This window comes from Drosophila arizonae, chromosome 4 (assembly GCF_054131065.1).
Source record: "Drosophila arizonae isolate 15081-1271.41 chromosome 4, UAZ_ARI_1.0, whole genome shotgun sequence".
In the NCBI taxonomy this organism is placed as follows: Eukaryota; Metazoa; Arthropoda; class Insecta; order Diptera; family Drosophilidae; genus Drosophila; species Drosophila arizonae.
In genome coordinates, this window is record NC_142924.1 from 86,245 (window position 1) to 101,660 (window position 15,416).

Genomic DNA, 15,416 nt, shown 5'->3' on the forward strand with positions numbered 1-15,416 from the left:
TTAATGCAAACAAGACTATGCATATCATGCATACGCTTAGAGTTATAGCGCCATATCAGGCTATTCGCATTGGCAACGAAACCATTGAAAATGGCACTTCTCATTCATATTTGGGTGTTACTCTAGATACGAAACTGCGCTTCTCACAACATGTCACTACGGTCGTTACTAGGGTTAGGGCTAGGCTTAAAAAGATAGATTGGCTCATCAATAAAGACAGTAAATTGAGTCTAAGGACTAAAGTCATCATATACAAGCAGCTAGTTGCTCCACTTTGGCAATACTCGCTGCCTGTATGGGGCGCTCTGCTATCTGAGGCGCAATTCAGCCGCATTCGAGTCGTTCACAATAAAGCTCTGAGAGCCATTTCTGGTGCTCAGTACTTCATCTCGAACACTCGCATCAGAACTGAACTGGACGTCTTGTCTGCAGATGAGATACTCAATAATCTCTGCGCTAAATACTACGACAGACTTCGCGCTCATAGCAACAATCTGGCCAAAAACATAGCCTATGACCCGTTTATCCCACAGCGGATAACTTTGGCTAGATACACGAGTCTCGTTAACACGCATTTAGCCAACGATATTGCATTACGCACTCAGCGGCAACTGCAAAGAGAAGCCGACGAAGTAGCTGAAAGCAGAGAACGATTCCTTCGCCGACGGGAGGCTCAGCAACGCAACGAAGCCGCACAAGCAGCAGCCCACCAGCCGCAACGACTACCTGTTTTCGAGGGTATTGCGCCAATGCCGCGGCCACTACCACCACCATCACCACTTGCTGCCTATAGGGTCGTATTTGGATCACATAGAGATCTAAGTTAAGTATTAACACAAATTGACAATTCAAAAATTTTATTTTCGGCACATATATATGTGCAGCGAACATATGCGACGGCGCTTGCGCCTAAAATGCACATTTTAAGCCTACTTAAAACTAACTTAAATACGCGCCCTATTGGCTATGCAGCCCATATGGCTAAGTCTCCTTGCTGTACTTCATGTATTCTGCAAAGAAAAAATCAACATTAATAATCTTTGAATGTTTTTATTAACTTCTGCAAAATTCACTTACCTGCTAGTCAACTTGCAATTAATGAAGTTCGGCTATTTCCAGCTTTGCGCCCCTCTGCACTTTGTATGGTAGCAGCTGTTTTTTATATAAAGATAATAATCAATTAATATTAATTATCAACTTTATTAATATCACGTTTACAATTTTTAATTTTTATTTTGCAAAACTCACCTTCTAGTCAGCTTGCACTTAATGCAATTCCGCTGTCTACAGTATTGCGCCCGTCTGTATTTCGTATAATAGCAGCCACATATATATAAAAACATGATAATTAATTAATATTAATTATTCATATAATTAATTTCAATTAATTACTTGTTAATATTTAAACTTACCAATTAGCAGCATCAAATTTGCATTTAATGCAATTTTCAATCAGCTGTTTTTTGTTTTTGTTTTGATTATGCACTCCGATAGGCACAAAGCCAGGGGTGCATCGTCACTTACCAAATTGCATTTGCGATACATCGAACGAAAATTAATTAAATCAAAACTGCTAAAATGAATTGTTAAACTATTTCTATTTAATTATCTATATTAATTGTCATAAACTTTTTGTAAATTAAGCTAATTTTAGCTTAAGCCCGTATTGGAGAAAATGACCAGACTTTGTCTCGACTTTTCTCTATTATTCCAATTGGCCACTTGGGGCTATTTTTCTCTGTGCATCTTGTAGATGCTTATAAATGAAAAAAATTGAATTATATTAATTACATCTACTACTATTGTTAAACTTAAATCTTACTTATCTATTTAGTCGTTAATCAGTTACTCAAGCACTTTATTGTTAATTTGTATTATCTTTAAATTGCTCTTTTATAAGTATTTTGTAACATTAAGCTGCACTGTTCTTTTTGTGCACTTATGGCTATTTAAATTGAATCATTCTATGATAAGTTTTGACAAATATTGTCCTTTTTAGATTTTAATTATCTCATAGGCGCTATTTATATTTACATAAAATGCTATTGTGAAGTATTAAATAAATAAAGAGTATCCCCGTACTCTTCCCCTCATCATGCAGCTGCAGGTCAGCTGTTCATGTACGAGAATGGGAAGAGGCGGAGATCATTAATGTGTGTTCTTTGTAGACATACGAACAGAAAATGTGCATCTTGTAGATGCTTATAAATGAAAAAATTGAATTATATTAATTAATGCCATCTATTACTATTGTTAAACTTATATCTTACTCATCTAACTAGTCTATTGTAAGCTACTCAAGCACTTTATTGTTATTTTGAATTATCTTTAATTTGCTCTTTTTATTAGTATTTTGTAACATTAAGCTGCACTGTTATTTTTGTGCACTTATGGCCATTTAAATTTAATCATTTAATGAAAAGTTTCGACAAATATAGTCCTTTTTAGATTTTAATTATCTCATAGGCGCTATTTATATTTATAAAAAAATGCTATAGTGAAGTATTAAATAAATAAAGAGTATCCCCGTACTCTTCCCCTCATCATGCAGCTGCAGGTCAGCTGTTCATGTACGAGAATGGGAAGAGGCGGAGATCACTAATGTGTGTTCTTTTTAGACATACGAACAGAAAAAAAAGATGCAATTCTTAATCAAGATATCTATACATTCACTAAAACATAATTAATCAAACTACTTTTGTATTTCACTTCACATTTAATGTAACACTCACATTTGAGATCTACACACAGTAGGCGTCAACAAATTTACACAAAATTAATCAAACTACTTTTGTATGTCACTTCACATTTAATGTAACACTCACATTTGAGACCTACACACAGTAGGCGTCAACAAATTTACTATATTATACAGTAGTATAGCAGTAAATAAATAAATATAGTCAGTCAGTCTAGGGCACAGCCTTGAGCAGACCTGACTATTCAACAAAAAAAAAAAAAAAAAAAAAAAAAAAAAAAAAAAAAATACAGAGACTGAGATATACTTCGATGATAAATGCGCACCTGAGCTCCGTTGTAACACAAATACGAAGACAAAAACTATGGGCTAGGATCCGTTCACATAGGAATGCCCTCGGCTACCCTACTGTTTTCCCAACCACAAACACAATACCTAGAGTCTTTGCCCTGGATGAAGCAAACATCACTTCTATATCAAACACAGAACTAAATACTCTTACCACTATAGACTTGATTGACAGTGACAGCGACAGTTCCGGAGCTGATGACCACAAACGTACTCTCAAACCTCCCTCCACAATAGATGCCCCTACTGAAAACAATACTGTCCAAACTACGGGCTCTGCTACTCACTGCAATATCACCAATGATACTGATGTCATCATTATTAACGATTCGGACTCCAATCCAGAAGAAACACCTGAAGCAAATCCTATATGTATCACTCCAATCAACAACGTCAGCGGCCATGCTGGCTGCAAAACTAATGCTGTACTCAGTATTGTTATTAATGCTGATGATAACGGCTACACACATGCTAATGCTATTGTAGATGCCACAGTCAACTCACATGCTGTCCCTACTGCCAGCAGCAGTCCCTCAATTGGTATTGATGGCAACGCTGGCTTCTATTCAAATCACGATGCTGATGCTAATGCCCATATCGAAGCTCACGATGATGATGTAACTAATCCAGTCTCGCTGCTGTACCGTATCCTCAATACACGCTCAAATGTCAGCGACAACACTTCAAATATCACTGGAAATTCAACTATAATTGCAAACACTGCAACTATCCCAGCCTCAACTACTATTGCTCAACTACTTCCCAGAGATGACACAAACAACTCCAGATTGCCTGTATTTCGTCGGTTGACTGACCCGACCCCGAATGACCAAGACGTCGCTGATGAGTCCAGATGATTAACTGAATCTATAATTAACAGATTTCAGTGAATTGCCAATGATGTTACACACTTACCTGCTTTCTGCCACTTGAGGATCTGGTGATGTCTATTCTACCAGTTGACTTGTCCAAATCCTGGATGCCCCAGATGATGCCGATGGATGCAGTTGATTTGCTGAATCTATAATTAACAGATTTCAGTGAATTGCCAATAATGATGACCACATACCTGCTTTGCCGATGGATGCAATTGATTTGCTGAATCTGTAATTGAACAGATTTCAGTAAATTGTCAATAATGATGTCAACTTACCAGCTTCCTGCCACTTGAGGACCTGGTGATGCTGAGTAAATTGCCAATAATGATGTCCACTTACTTGCTTTGCCGATGGATGCAGTTGATTTGCTGAATCTGTAATTGAACAGATTTCAGTAAATTGCCAATAATGATGACCACATACCTGCTTTGCCGATGGATGCAGTCGATTTGCTGAATCTGTAATTGAACAGATTTCAGTAAATTGTCAATAATGATGTCGACTTACCTGCTTCCTGCCACTTGAGGATCTGGTGATGCTGGTGCTAGTCTCCAGCAAACTCGAGATGCCTAATATCTACCATGTGTCGCTGGTCCACATTGCGGTGCCAGCAGCCATTCATCTTGTCCTGCATAATTTCCACCGATTGTGCTGCCACTGACGAAAGCCGTCCGCCCCTGATGGTCCTGATGGTTTCCTCGCCTAGATGTCTCCTCACCTGTAAATAAAAAGAAAATAATTAGTATGATTAGCTAAGTTAATTTAAGTTTTCCTATTGTTATTTGTAAATATAGTTCTAAGTCACAATAGCTCTAAGTTCGCCATTCAAAATGATCGCACATCGATAACATTCATATATTACGATAGTAATGTCAATAAGCTTCTCAGCCCTGGCTGAGCAGCTACCCAGCAACTCGAGCCCTGACTGCTCTGCGTAGCATGTTTTCAGGCGCCATTTAATTTCTAGACAAATGATACTAGGTATCGATTGAGATATTCACAGCCCGCGCCCTGCCATGCCTGGTGGTGGTGAGTGACAGGAGTGGGCAGCCCAGCCAATTGCTAGTTGGACGGCAGCGAGATCGGTCGCGAGAGCGCAGCCGCCAGCAGGCACCTCACCTAGAAAAAACTGAATAAATTAAATATTTAAATTAAATACTCAAATTAAATTAAATGCAAACATAATTGTGTATTAATTGGAAAAAGTGGTTAATAAACGAAAAAGGACGTTAAACTGAATAAGAAAATAAAATCAAGAATATAGAAAAAATTAACAAAGTTCCTCCAGTGTGTGAGAGTGTGTGTGCGTGCGCTTCATAATGTACAACGCACTCTCGGGCAGCGTCATCATTGATGAAACTAGCGACGACGAGGAGGAACTCTATGTGGACGAAGACCCAGCGCTGGATGAAGACCTGGCTGGACCTGGCTCTCATACTGACCCAGATCAAGTAGGTACCAACAAACGCCAAAGTGCTGCTACTGTGCTAAAACTTGCCATGGAGGCAATGATGGAGCAGGAGCAGCAAATGCGTGCCCACAAGCTGCAACATCAGCAGCATCAATTAAATATAAAATCCAAATCAAAGCCAAATAAATATAAGCGGCCCGCCAAAAAGGGCATCAGCCCTAAGTCGAAGAAGCAAATGGCGGAAGATATTGACGCCAACTCAAATAGCAACTCGCCATGCCAATCTAAAGCTGATTGCTGTAGCTCAGATGCAGCGAATGAGGAGGATATAGCGACTAGCAATAGTCCACTGTCCACAACTCCGCCATCTATTGGCAAATCAATAAAACCGTCAACGAAATCTGTTACATCAACAGCGTCAACTGTTAACAAAAATCGCACAAATGCAGCCATGGACTTGACTGAATTAGATGCTGCAAGCTCAGCAGAAATATCTGAAATTCTAAATCATTTATTTAGTGGACATGAATTGAACAAATCAATCCCCCCTCCACCTCCATTGTCAGCTGAGGCTAAAGAAGCATGCCATAGAATGGCAGCTTCTAGCTCGCCAACAAATCAATCACTCTATTCAATGATTGTTAAAAATAAGCTAATAGCTGAAGATGATGTTTTGGCTATTGATGACGATACGCCAACAACATCCAAAAAAGCGGCTGCCATTGCTGCGGCACGCAAAGCCACTACAGCCACGGCCACGGCCACGGCCACGGCTGATGTTAACAACAACACCAATGTTATTGACAACAGCAAGCTAGGTGCTGTTAATGCCAACCACTCACCACCAGTAGATGGCGCTAATTTCTATGCTAATGATATAGAAATTGACAACGACGACGAAGATGACGACGATCATGATCAGAACGAGGGCTTTCTTGATAGGCTCAAGAAGAAGCCAACTCCATTATACTTACACAATGTGCCAGAAATTATGCCAGTACTGCTGGACATAAATAAAGTCATTGGTGAAAATAACTACTATACGAAGCCGACTGCTGGACATGGCTTACGTATTCAATGCGCAAATATAGCTGTATATCGCCAGCTGGCGCACCACTTCAAACAAAACAATATTGAACCGCATACGTACCAATTGCAAGCTGATCGTGGCTTTCGGTTCATGATTCGTCATCTACATCATTCGACGCCAGATGCCTGGATTCGCCAACAACTGACGAATCTGGGGCACAAAGTGCGATATGTGAGTGTAATCAAGAAGCGATTCACTCGCCAGCCACTCAACATGTTTGAAGTTGAGATCGCTGCCGAGTCATCTAGTTTGAATGTGCTGGACATTACCTGCTTGGGCGGACAGAAGGTGCAAGTAGAAAAGATTCTGCGCAACGTTGATGCCGTCCAATGTCATCGCTGCCAAAAATTTGGCCATACAAAAAATTATTGCAGACGCCCTTTTGTATGCGTTAAATGCAGTGGCAGCCACCCATCCACCGAGTGCGAAAGAAAGAAAGGCGCTAGCAGCCAGCCACCACCAAAGTGTGCAAACTGCCAAGGGGAACATGCTGCCAGCTATCGCGGCTGCAAATCCTATAAAGATGCCTGCAGGCTAAAATCATCTGCAGCCAAGGGCCATCAGTTGGCCAGCAAAATGGTGGCAGATTTGGCACGTAACAGAAGTGACAATGCTGCCTCTATGGCTATGACCATTAAACAACATCTATGCAACGCCAATGCTGTCAAACAGCCACAAATGCCACTGCAACAGCAACAGCAACAGCAGCAACGGAAACAGCCACAAATGCCAAGGCAACAACAACAGCCAATTAAAGTAAACAAATTGTCTAAACAGCAGCTACCACAGCAGCCGTTAAAAAATATAAAGCCATATCCTAAAAAACAAAGCCAATCAACATTACTTAGTTATGCTGACGCTCTGAAAGCAAATCATCATCCTGTCCAATTGAATCAACCAATTGCTAGGCAGCAACCTCAGCCACAAGAGGGACTGCGCCAAAAACTGCCATATGATGACGTCAGTACTGATGCTGCCACTAATTACAAATATGAATCTCGTCAACGTGGAGATGTCAATACTAGCACAGACCAGAAGCTAGACATTCTTATTAGTTTGATGCTGGAGGAGCGTAAGCGTCCTGCCGCCCCAGTAGTCAACAGCAACAACTCCAGTAGTAACCTGGAAGAGAAGATCGACAAGCTGATCAATATGATTGGATTGTTGGCCACTCACCTGATGAAAGACAAACGAATATAATTGCTCTAATGCACATGATTGTGCCCAAATTGCATATGAAGATGCAAATGCGTAAGCAAATGCAAATTCATATGTAATCAACAATTACAAATATATACACTATATTTGTATAGTCCGTATTGAGAAACACACTGCCCGTACAGATGCCCCGTCTCCTTGATGTCCGATGCCAGAAGTCCGATGCCAGAAGTCCTATACCTGCAATTAAACGAAGTCAATACCAATATCATTACACACTTACCTATGTCCGATGCCAGAAGTCCGATGCCAGAAGTCCAATACCTGCAATTCAACGAAGTCAATACCAAAATCATTACACACTTACCTATGTCCGATGCCAGAAGTCCGATGCCAGAAGTCCAATACCTGCAATTAAACGAAGTCAATACCAATATCATTACACACTTACCTATGTTCCGTCCCTGGATGTCCAAGATGGAGCAGTTGATTAGCTGAATCTATAATTATCAGATTTCAGTGAACTGCCAATGATGTTACACACTTACCTGCTTTCTGCCACTTGAGGATCTGGTGATGCTGGTGTTAGTGTGCCAGACAGCCAGTTGACTTGTCCAAATCCTGGATGCCCCAGATGATGCCGATGGATGCAGTTGATTTGCTGAATCTGTAATTGAACAGATTTCAGTAAATTGCCAATAATGATGACCACATACCTGCTTTACCGATGGATGCAGTCGATTTGCTGAATCTGTAATTGAACAGATTTCAGTAAATTGTCAATAATGATGTCAACTTACCTGCTTCCTGCCACTTGAGGACCTGGTGATGCTGAGTAAATTGCCAATAATGATGTCCACTTACTTGCTTTGCCGATGGATGCAGTTGATTTGCTGAATCTGTAATTGAACAGATTTCAGTAAATTGCCAATAATGATGACCACATACCTGCTTTGCCGATGGATGCAGTCGATTTGCTGAATCTGTAATTGAACAGATTTCAGTAAATTGTCAATAATGATGTCAACTTACCTGCTTCCTGCCACTTGAGGATCTGGTGATGCTGGTGCTAGTCTCCAGCAAACTCGAGATGCCTAATATCTACCATGTGTCGCTGGTCCACATTGCGGTGCCAGCAGCCACTCATCTTGTCCTGCATAATTTCCACCGATTGTGCTGCCACTGACGAAAGCCGTCCGCCCCTGATGGTCCTGATGGTTTCCTCGCCTAGATGTCTCCTCACCTGTAAATAAAAAGAAAATAATTAGTATGATTAGCTAAGTTAATTTAAGTTTTCCTATTGTTATTTGTAAATATAGTTCTAAGTCACAATAGCTCTAAGTTCGCCATTCAAAATGATCGCACATCGATAACATTCATATATTACGATAGTAATGTCAATAAGCTTCTCAGCCCTGGCTGAGCAGTTCCCCAGCAACTCGAGCCCTGACTGCTCTGCGTAGCATGTTTTCAGGCGCCACTTAATTTCTAAACAAATGATACTAGGTATCGATTGAGATATTCACAGCCCGCGCCCTGCCATGCCTGGTGGTGGTAAATGGCAGAAGTGGGCAGCCCAGCCAATTGCTAGTTGGACGGCAGCGAGATCGGTCGCGAGAGCGCAGCCGCCAGCAGGCACCTCACCTAGAAATATTTATCGCCAACGTGACGGATATTATGCCTCTGCTATTACGCCTGGATGACGCTGTTGGCCAGGACAATTACTCCACCAAGCCTGCTGCTAACCACGGCATTCGTGTCCAGTGCAAGGACGTTGCCACGCACCGCAAGTTGGTAAGATATCTCGACGCAAATTCAATTGAAAATTACACATTTCAATTGAAATGCGAGCGCGGCTATAGAGCTGTTATTCGGCATCTGCATTTCTCCACTCCGGATCACTATATCCGCGAGCAGTTGGCCAAATTAGGGCACGAAGTTCGCTTCTTAAGAGGCATTAAATCACGCTTCTCTAAAGAGCCGCTTGACCTCTTTGAGGTTGAGTTGGCCGTCAGCGCAAACAACGCAGAATTGCTGCAAATTACGGCCATTGGCAACCAGCGTGTCAAAATTGAGCGGCCGTATAAAACAAATGAAATTGCTCAATGCCATAGGTGCCAAAAATTCGGGCACACAAAGAATTATTGCCGTCGCCCCTTCGCCTGCGTCAAGTGCGGCGCCAATCATGCTTCCACGGACTGTGGCAAGCAAAAAGGCGACCAAACTCCAGCGAAGTGTGCCAATTGCTCCGGCCCACATGCCGCGAGCTACAAAGGCTGCCCTTCTTATAAAGAAGCGTGCAAGAAGCGCGAAAATGAAAGTGCCACGCAGCTAGCAAAGGTCATAAACAGTTTAGCCAAGCCTGCTCCCACTGCAGCTGCTCAGAGCAATCGAGCAAATATGCCAAATTTGTCAAATATGCCAAATCTTTTTCAGCAAGCCCCCCCTCAGTCACGACCGCAAACTGTTAGTGCAGGGCCCAGTTATTCGGCTGCTCTTCGGGCGGGCCTTCAATTTGCTCAGCCTGTCGGACCGGCAGCTATTAGCAGCAAACAGCGTCAGTCTAGGCAAAAAGCCACCAAAGTTAGCCAGCAACAACAACAACAGCAGCAACAACAACAACAGCAACAAGTTCGTTTGCCTAGGCAGGCAAGCGCGCAGCGGCCGCCGCAGCCAAAACGTAGCCGTAGTCTGAGTACGCGCCGTAGGCATCCGCAACCAATAGATGGGGGTGCGCATCCTGTTAGTGGGGGTGTTCATTTTCAACGTTTCGAGCAGCCAATGAATGCGAATGTGCCAAGTATGCCAGTGCAAGTTAGCTTTAGATTAGAGGCTAAAATAGACAAACTCATCGAGATGATGACCACACTCACGGCCTGCCTGCTGGCCCAATTTGGTCCCAATGAGCGCTTAAATGTCTAACAATGTATCCACTTCCCCAAATGCCAGTAGACGCAGCGCTGCACTGCAGCCTGCTGTATCTCAACGTGTCAACAACATGAACATATCTTTTTGGAATGCTGCAGGTGTCAAGAAAAAGCTTAATGAGCTCAATCTGTATCTCGTCAAGCACGATGTAGACATAATGCTAGTGTCTGAGACGCATCTGACTGATAGCGATAGCATTGCTATTAATGGCTATATTGTTTATTTAGCAAATCACCCCTCAAACAGGCGCAGAGGAGGTGCAGCCTTTATAATTAAACAACAGATATGCCATTATGCTATGCGCTTTACATCTAACGACTCGCATCAATCTGTCGAAGTTTCAGTCAGCCTGCAAAATGGCCGTCACATTAATATTGTCTCAATCTACTGCCCGCCGCAAGTCATCTGGTCTGGGCAAGATTTCAACAACCTGCTATCTTCTCTGGGTGACACTTTTATAGTCGGTGGTGACTGGAACGCGAAAAGTCAGTGGTGGGGCAACGCCAGATCTTGTCTCCGTGGCCGAATGCTAGTCAATAGTATTCTACAAGTGAATTGCAACATTCTGGCAACTGGGTCGCCCACCCATTTTCCGTTTAATTCGCGCCAAACTCCGTCTGCCATTGACTTTGCGCTATTTAAAGGCATCAGGCGAGATTTGCTGACCATCACTGACTCTTTCGAGCTTAGCTCTGATCATCTCCCGTTGCAAGTTCAGCTGGTTGAGAAGCCTGTCACCAGCAGAGCAAAAGGCCATCTACTTGATCTGAACGCTAACATCAACAAATTTCAGAGCTATCTAAACGACAAAATCTTGCTCAACACTGAGATCAACAGTGCTGACGATATTGATGATGCGGTCAATATTTTTGTAAAAAACATTGAAGATGCTGCAAACTATGCGAATGCACAGCACCCACGCACGATAAAGAGGACTAGATATCGTGTAAATAGACAGACTCTGCAACTAATCGAGGCCCATAAGCAAGTCAAGCGCTATCTTACTCGAAGTCGCAATCCGATGCTTAAGATGCTCTGCAACAGGCTATCGAATCGCATACGCAAAGAGCTCATATATGCTAGGCAGAAGTATGAGGAAGAGCTATTTAGATCTATCGATCCAACTGATAGATATAGTATGCAGAAGCTCTGGCGGCTGACCAACGAGATCAAGCGGCAGCCTGCTCCAAATCTACCGCTGTTGAAGTCCTCCAGTGACAATGGCTCTAATGCGCAAAATGTCTGGTGCAAGACAACAGCCGAGAAGGCCGAAACATTTGCTGCGAGTCTTGAGCAGCGTTTTCTGCCAATCGTGACTACGCCGCCCAGTGATCTGGCCGAGATCGAGGCTCAAGTTAGCCAGCCATCTTTGACTGCTTCAGTCTCATTTCGGCCAGTCACTGCGGCTGAGGTCATCAGTCACATCAGCACGCTAGAGAACAAAAAAGCGGCTGGATTGGATCAAATTGATAATCACACCATTAAAGCGCTGCCGATGAAGGCTATTCTGTATCTCGTCTTGATATGCAATAACTCTTTTAGACTGGGTCATTTCCCCTCTTGCTGGAAGCTAGCGATGGTGAAGATGGTGCATAAGCCTGGCAAGCCTACGCAACACGTCGCATCATACAGGCCAATAAGTCTGCTGTCTGGCCTCTCAAAGATACTCGAGTATCTTATTTTGAGCCGTATGCTGGAGCAAGATACTCTTGTAAATGCGATCCCAAACCATCAATTTGGATTCCGCAAAGCGCACTCAGCTGAACAGCAATTGGGTCGAGTCACCCAATTTATTATTAAATCGTTTGATGACCATAAATACTGCTCTGCTGTGTACATGGATATCAAAGAAGCCTTTGATCGAGTGTGGCATACAGGCTTGAAGTATAAGCTTAAGAGGCTACTGCCGGATGCTCTCTACCGCATCCTCTGCTGCTATCTAACAGATCGCACCTTTATTGTTGAGTGTCACGGTGGCTGTCGCTCAGGTATTAAGCAAATTCACGCTGGTGTGCCACAAGGTAGCTTGCTCGGGCCTATCTTGTACAATGTGTACACCAGCGATATGCCGAGGCCAGCTTATCCGCGAGGGACTTTGATTGCCACTTATGCTGACGACGTCATCGTTCTTTCGGCAGACTTTCGTCAAGCAGATGCGCTTATTCAACAGCAAGCTTATATGGATAGATTGGCTGAATGGGCGAGCAAGTGGTGCATTACAATTAATGCAAGCAAGACTATGCATATCATGCATACGCTTCGAGTTATAGCGCCATATCAGGCTATTCGTATTGGCAACGAAACTATTGAAAATGGCACCTCACATTCGTATTTGGGCGTTACTCTAGACACAAAACTACGATTCTCACAACATGTCACTACGGTCGTTACTAGGGTCAGGGCTAGGCTTAAAAAGATAGATTGGCTCATTAACAAAGATAGCAAATTGACGCTTAAGACAAAAGTTATTATTTATAGACAGCTAGTTGCTCCACTTTGGCAATACTCGCTGCCTGTATGGGGTGCTCTGCTATCTGAGGCGCAATTCAGCCGCATTCGAGTCGTACACAACAAAGCTCTGAGAGCCATCTCTGGTGCTCAGTACTTTGTTTCGAACGCGCGCATCAGAGCTGATCTGGACGTTTTATCTGCGGATGATATATTCAACAATCTCTGCGCCAAATACTATGATCGACTCCGGGTCCATACCAACAACTTGGCCAAAAACATTGCCTACGACCCGTTCATCCCACAGCGGATAACATTGGCAAGATACACGAGTCTCGTAAATACGCATTTGGCCAATGACATTGCTCTACGCACCCAGCGACTACTACTACGGGAGGCCGACGAAATAGCTGAAAGTAGGGAGCGATTCCTTCGCCGACGTGAGGCTCAGCAACGCAACGAAGCAGCACAAGCAGCAGCCCACCAGCCGCAACGGCTACCTGTGTTCGAGGGTATTGCGCCAATGCCGCGGCCACTACCACCACCATCACCACTTGCTGCCTATAGGGTCGTATTTGGATCACATAGGGATCAGAGTTAAGTAATTACACTATTTAAACACAAATTAAACACTCAGTTACAATTTCAAAATTTTATTTTCGGCACATACATATGTATGTGCACGGAACATATGTGACGGCGCTTGCGCCTTAAATGCACATTTTGAATTAACTAAAAACTAACTTAAACATACGCCCTATTGGCTGTGCGGCCCACTTGGCTGGGTCTCCTTGCCGTGGTTGATGTGCTCTGCAAGGGAAAAATCAACATTAATAATCTTTGAATGTTTTTATTAACTTCTGCAAAATGCACTTACCTGCTAGTCAGCTCGCAATTAATGAAATTCGACTATTTCCAGCTTTGCGCCCCTCTGCACCTTGTATGGTAGCAGCTGTTTATATATAAAGATAATAATTAATTAATATTAATTGTTAACTTTATTAATATCACTTTTTCAATTGTTAATTTTTTATATTGCAAAACTCACCTGTTAGTCAGCTTGCAATTAATGCAATCCTGCTATATTAGGTATTGCGCCCGTCTGTATTCCGTATGACAGCAGCCACATACATATAAAGAGATAATAATTAATTAATATTAATTATTAATATCATTAATCTCAATTATTTACTTGTTAATATTTAAACTTACCAATTAGCAGCATAAAATTTGCATTTAATGCAATTTTCAATCAGCTGTTTTTGTTTTGTTTTGATTATGCACCCCGATAGGCACAACGCCAGGGGTGCATCGTCACTTACTCAATTGCACTTGCGATATATCGAATGAATGTTAATGAAATCAAAACTGCTAAAATGAATTGTTAAACTATTTTTATTTAATTATCTATATTAATTATCATTTACTTTTTGTAATTTAAGCTAATTTTAGCTTGAGCCCGTATTGGAGAAAATGACCAGACTTTGTCTCGACTTTTCTCTATTATTCCAATTGGCCACTTGGGGCTATTTTTCTCTGTGCATCTTGTAGATGCTTATAAATGAAAAAAAAATTGAATTATATTAATTAATGCCATCTATTACTATTGTTAAACTTATATCTTACTCATCTAATTAGTCTATTGTAAGCTACTCAAGCACTTTATTGTTATTTTGAATTATCTTTAACTTGCTCTTTTTATTTGTATTTTGTAAAATTAAGCTGCACTGTTATTTTTGTGCACTTATGGCCATTTAAATTTAATCATTTAATGAAAAGTTTCGACAAATATAGTCCTTTTTAGTTTTAATTATCTCATAGGCGCTATTTATATTTATAAAAAAATGCTATTGTAAAGTATTAAATAAATAAAGAGTATCCCCGTACTCTTCCCCTCATCATGCAGCTGCAGGTCAGCTGTTCATGTACGAGAATGGGAAGAGGCGGAGATCATTAATGTGTGTTCTTTGTAGACATACGAACAGAAAAAAAAAAAAAAAACGAAACTATTGAAAATGGCACCTCACATTCGTATTTGGGCGTTACTCTAGACACAAAACTACGATTCTCACAACATGTCACTACGGTCGTTACTAGGGTCAGGGCTAGGCTTAAAAAGATAGATTGGCTCATTAACAAGGATAGCAAATTGACGCTTAGAACAAAAGTCATTATTTATAGGCAGCTAGTTGCTCCACTTTGGCAATACTCGCTGCCTGTATGGGGCGCTCTGCTATCTGAGGCGCAATTCAACCGCATTCGAGTTGTACACAACAAAGCTCTGAGAGCCATTTCTGGTGCTCAGTACTTTGTTTCGAACGCGCGCATCAGAGCTGATTTGGAAGTTTCATCTGCGGATGATATATTCAACAATCTCTGCGCCAAATACTATGATCGACTCCGGGTCCATAGCAACAACTTGGCCAAAAACATTGCCTACGACCCGTTCATCCCACA

At 42.0% G+C, this 15,416-nt stretch overlaps 1 protein-coding gene and 1 long non-coding RNA gene across 3 annotated transcripts; one reads left to right on the forward strand and one right to left on the reverse strand.

Annotated features, from left to right (window-relative positions):
- Positions 1-840: 840 nt before the first annotated feature.
- LOC149268920 (uncharacterized) lies at positions 841-15,201 on the reverse strand. 2 transcript variants are annotated; one of them, XR_016269687.1, is made up of 8 exons: positions 14,387-15,201; positions 14,172-14,330; positions 14,008-14,061; positions 13,837-13,911; positions 1,413-1,756; positions 1,249-1,302; positions 1,078-1,152; positions 841-1,010 (listed from the first exon to the last, which is right to left on the reverse strand). It is a non-coding gene; the product is annotated as an uncharacterized LOC149268920 (long non-coding RNA). The 2 variants fall into 2 exon arrangements; XR_016269686.1 differs by having other exon boundaries at positions 14,172-15,197.
- On the forward strand, positions 2,664-9,967 carry LOC149268921 (uncharacterized). The gene has a single exon (XM_089466807.1). It carries the CDS (start codon positions 5,244-5,246, stop codon positions 7,623-7,625), a length of 2,382 nt encoding a protein of 793 aa, XP_089322933.1. The 5' UTR covers positions 2,664-5,243; the 3' UTR covers positions 7,626-9,967.
- Positions 15,202-15,416: the final 215 nt, after the last annotated feature.

What these genes read in the sequence shown, in the direction of transcription:
- LOC149268921 (XM_089466807.1), top strand. Translation starts at nt 5,244, where the DNA reads ATGTACAACGCACTCTCGGGCAGCGTCATCATTGATGAAACTAGCGAC.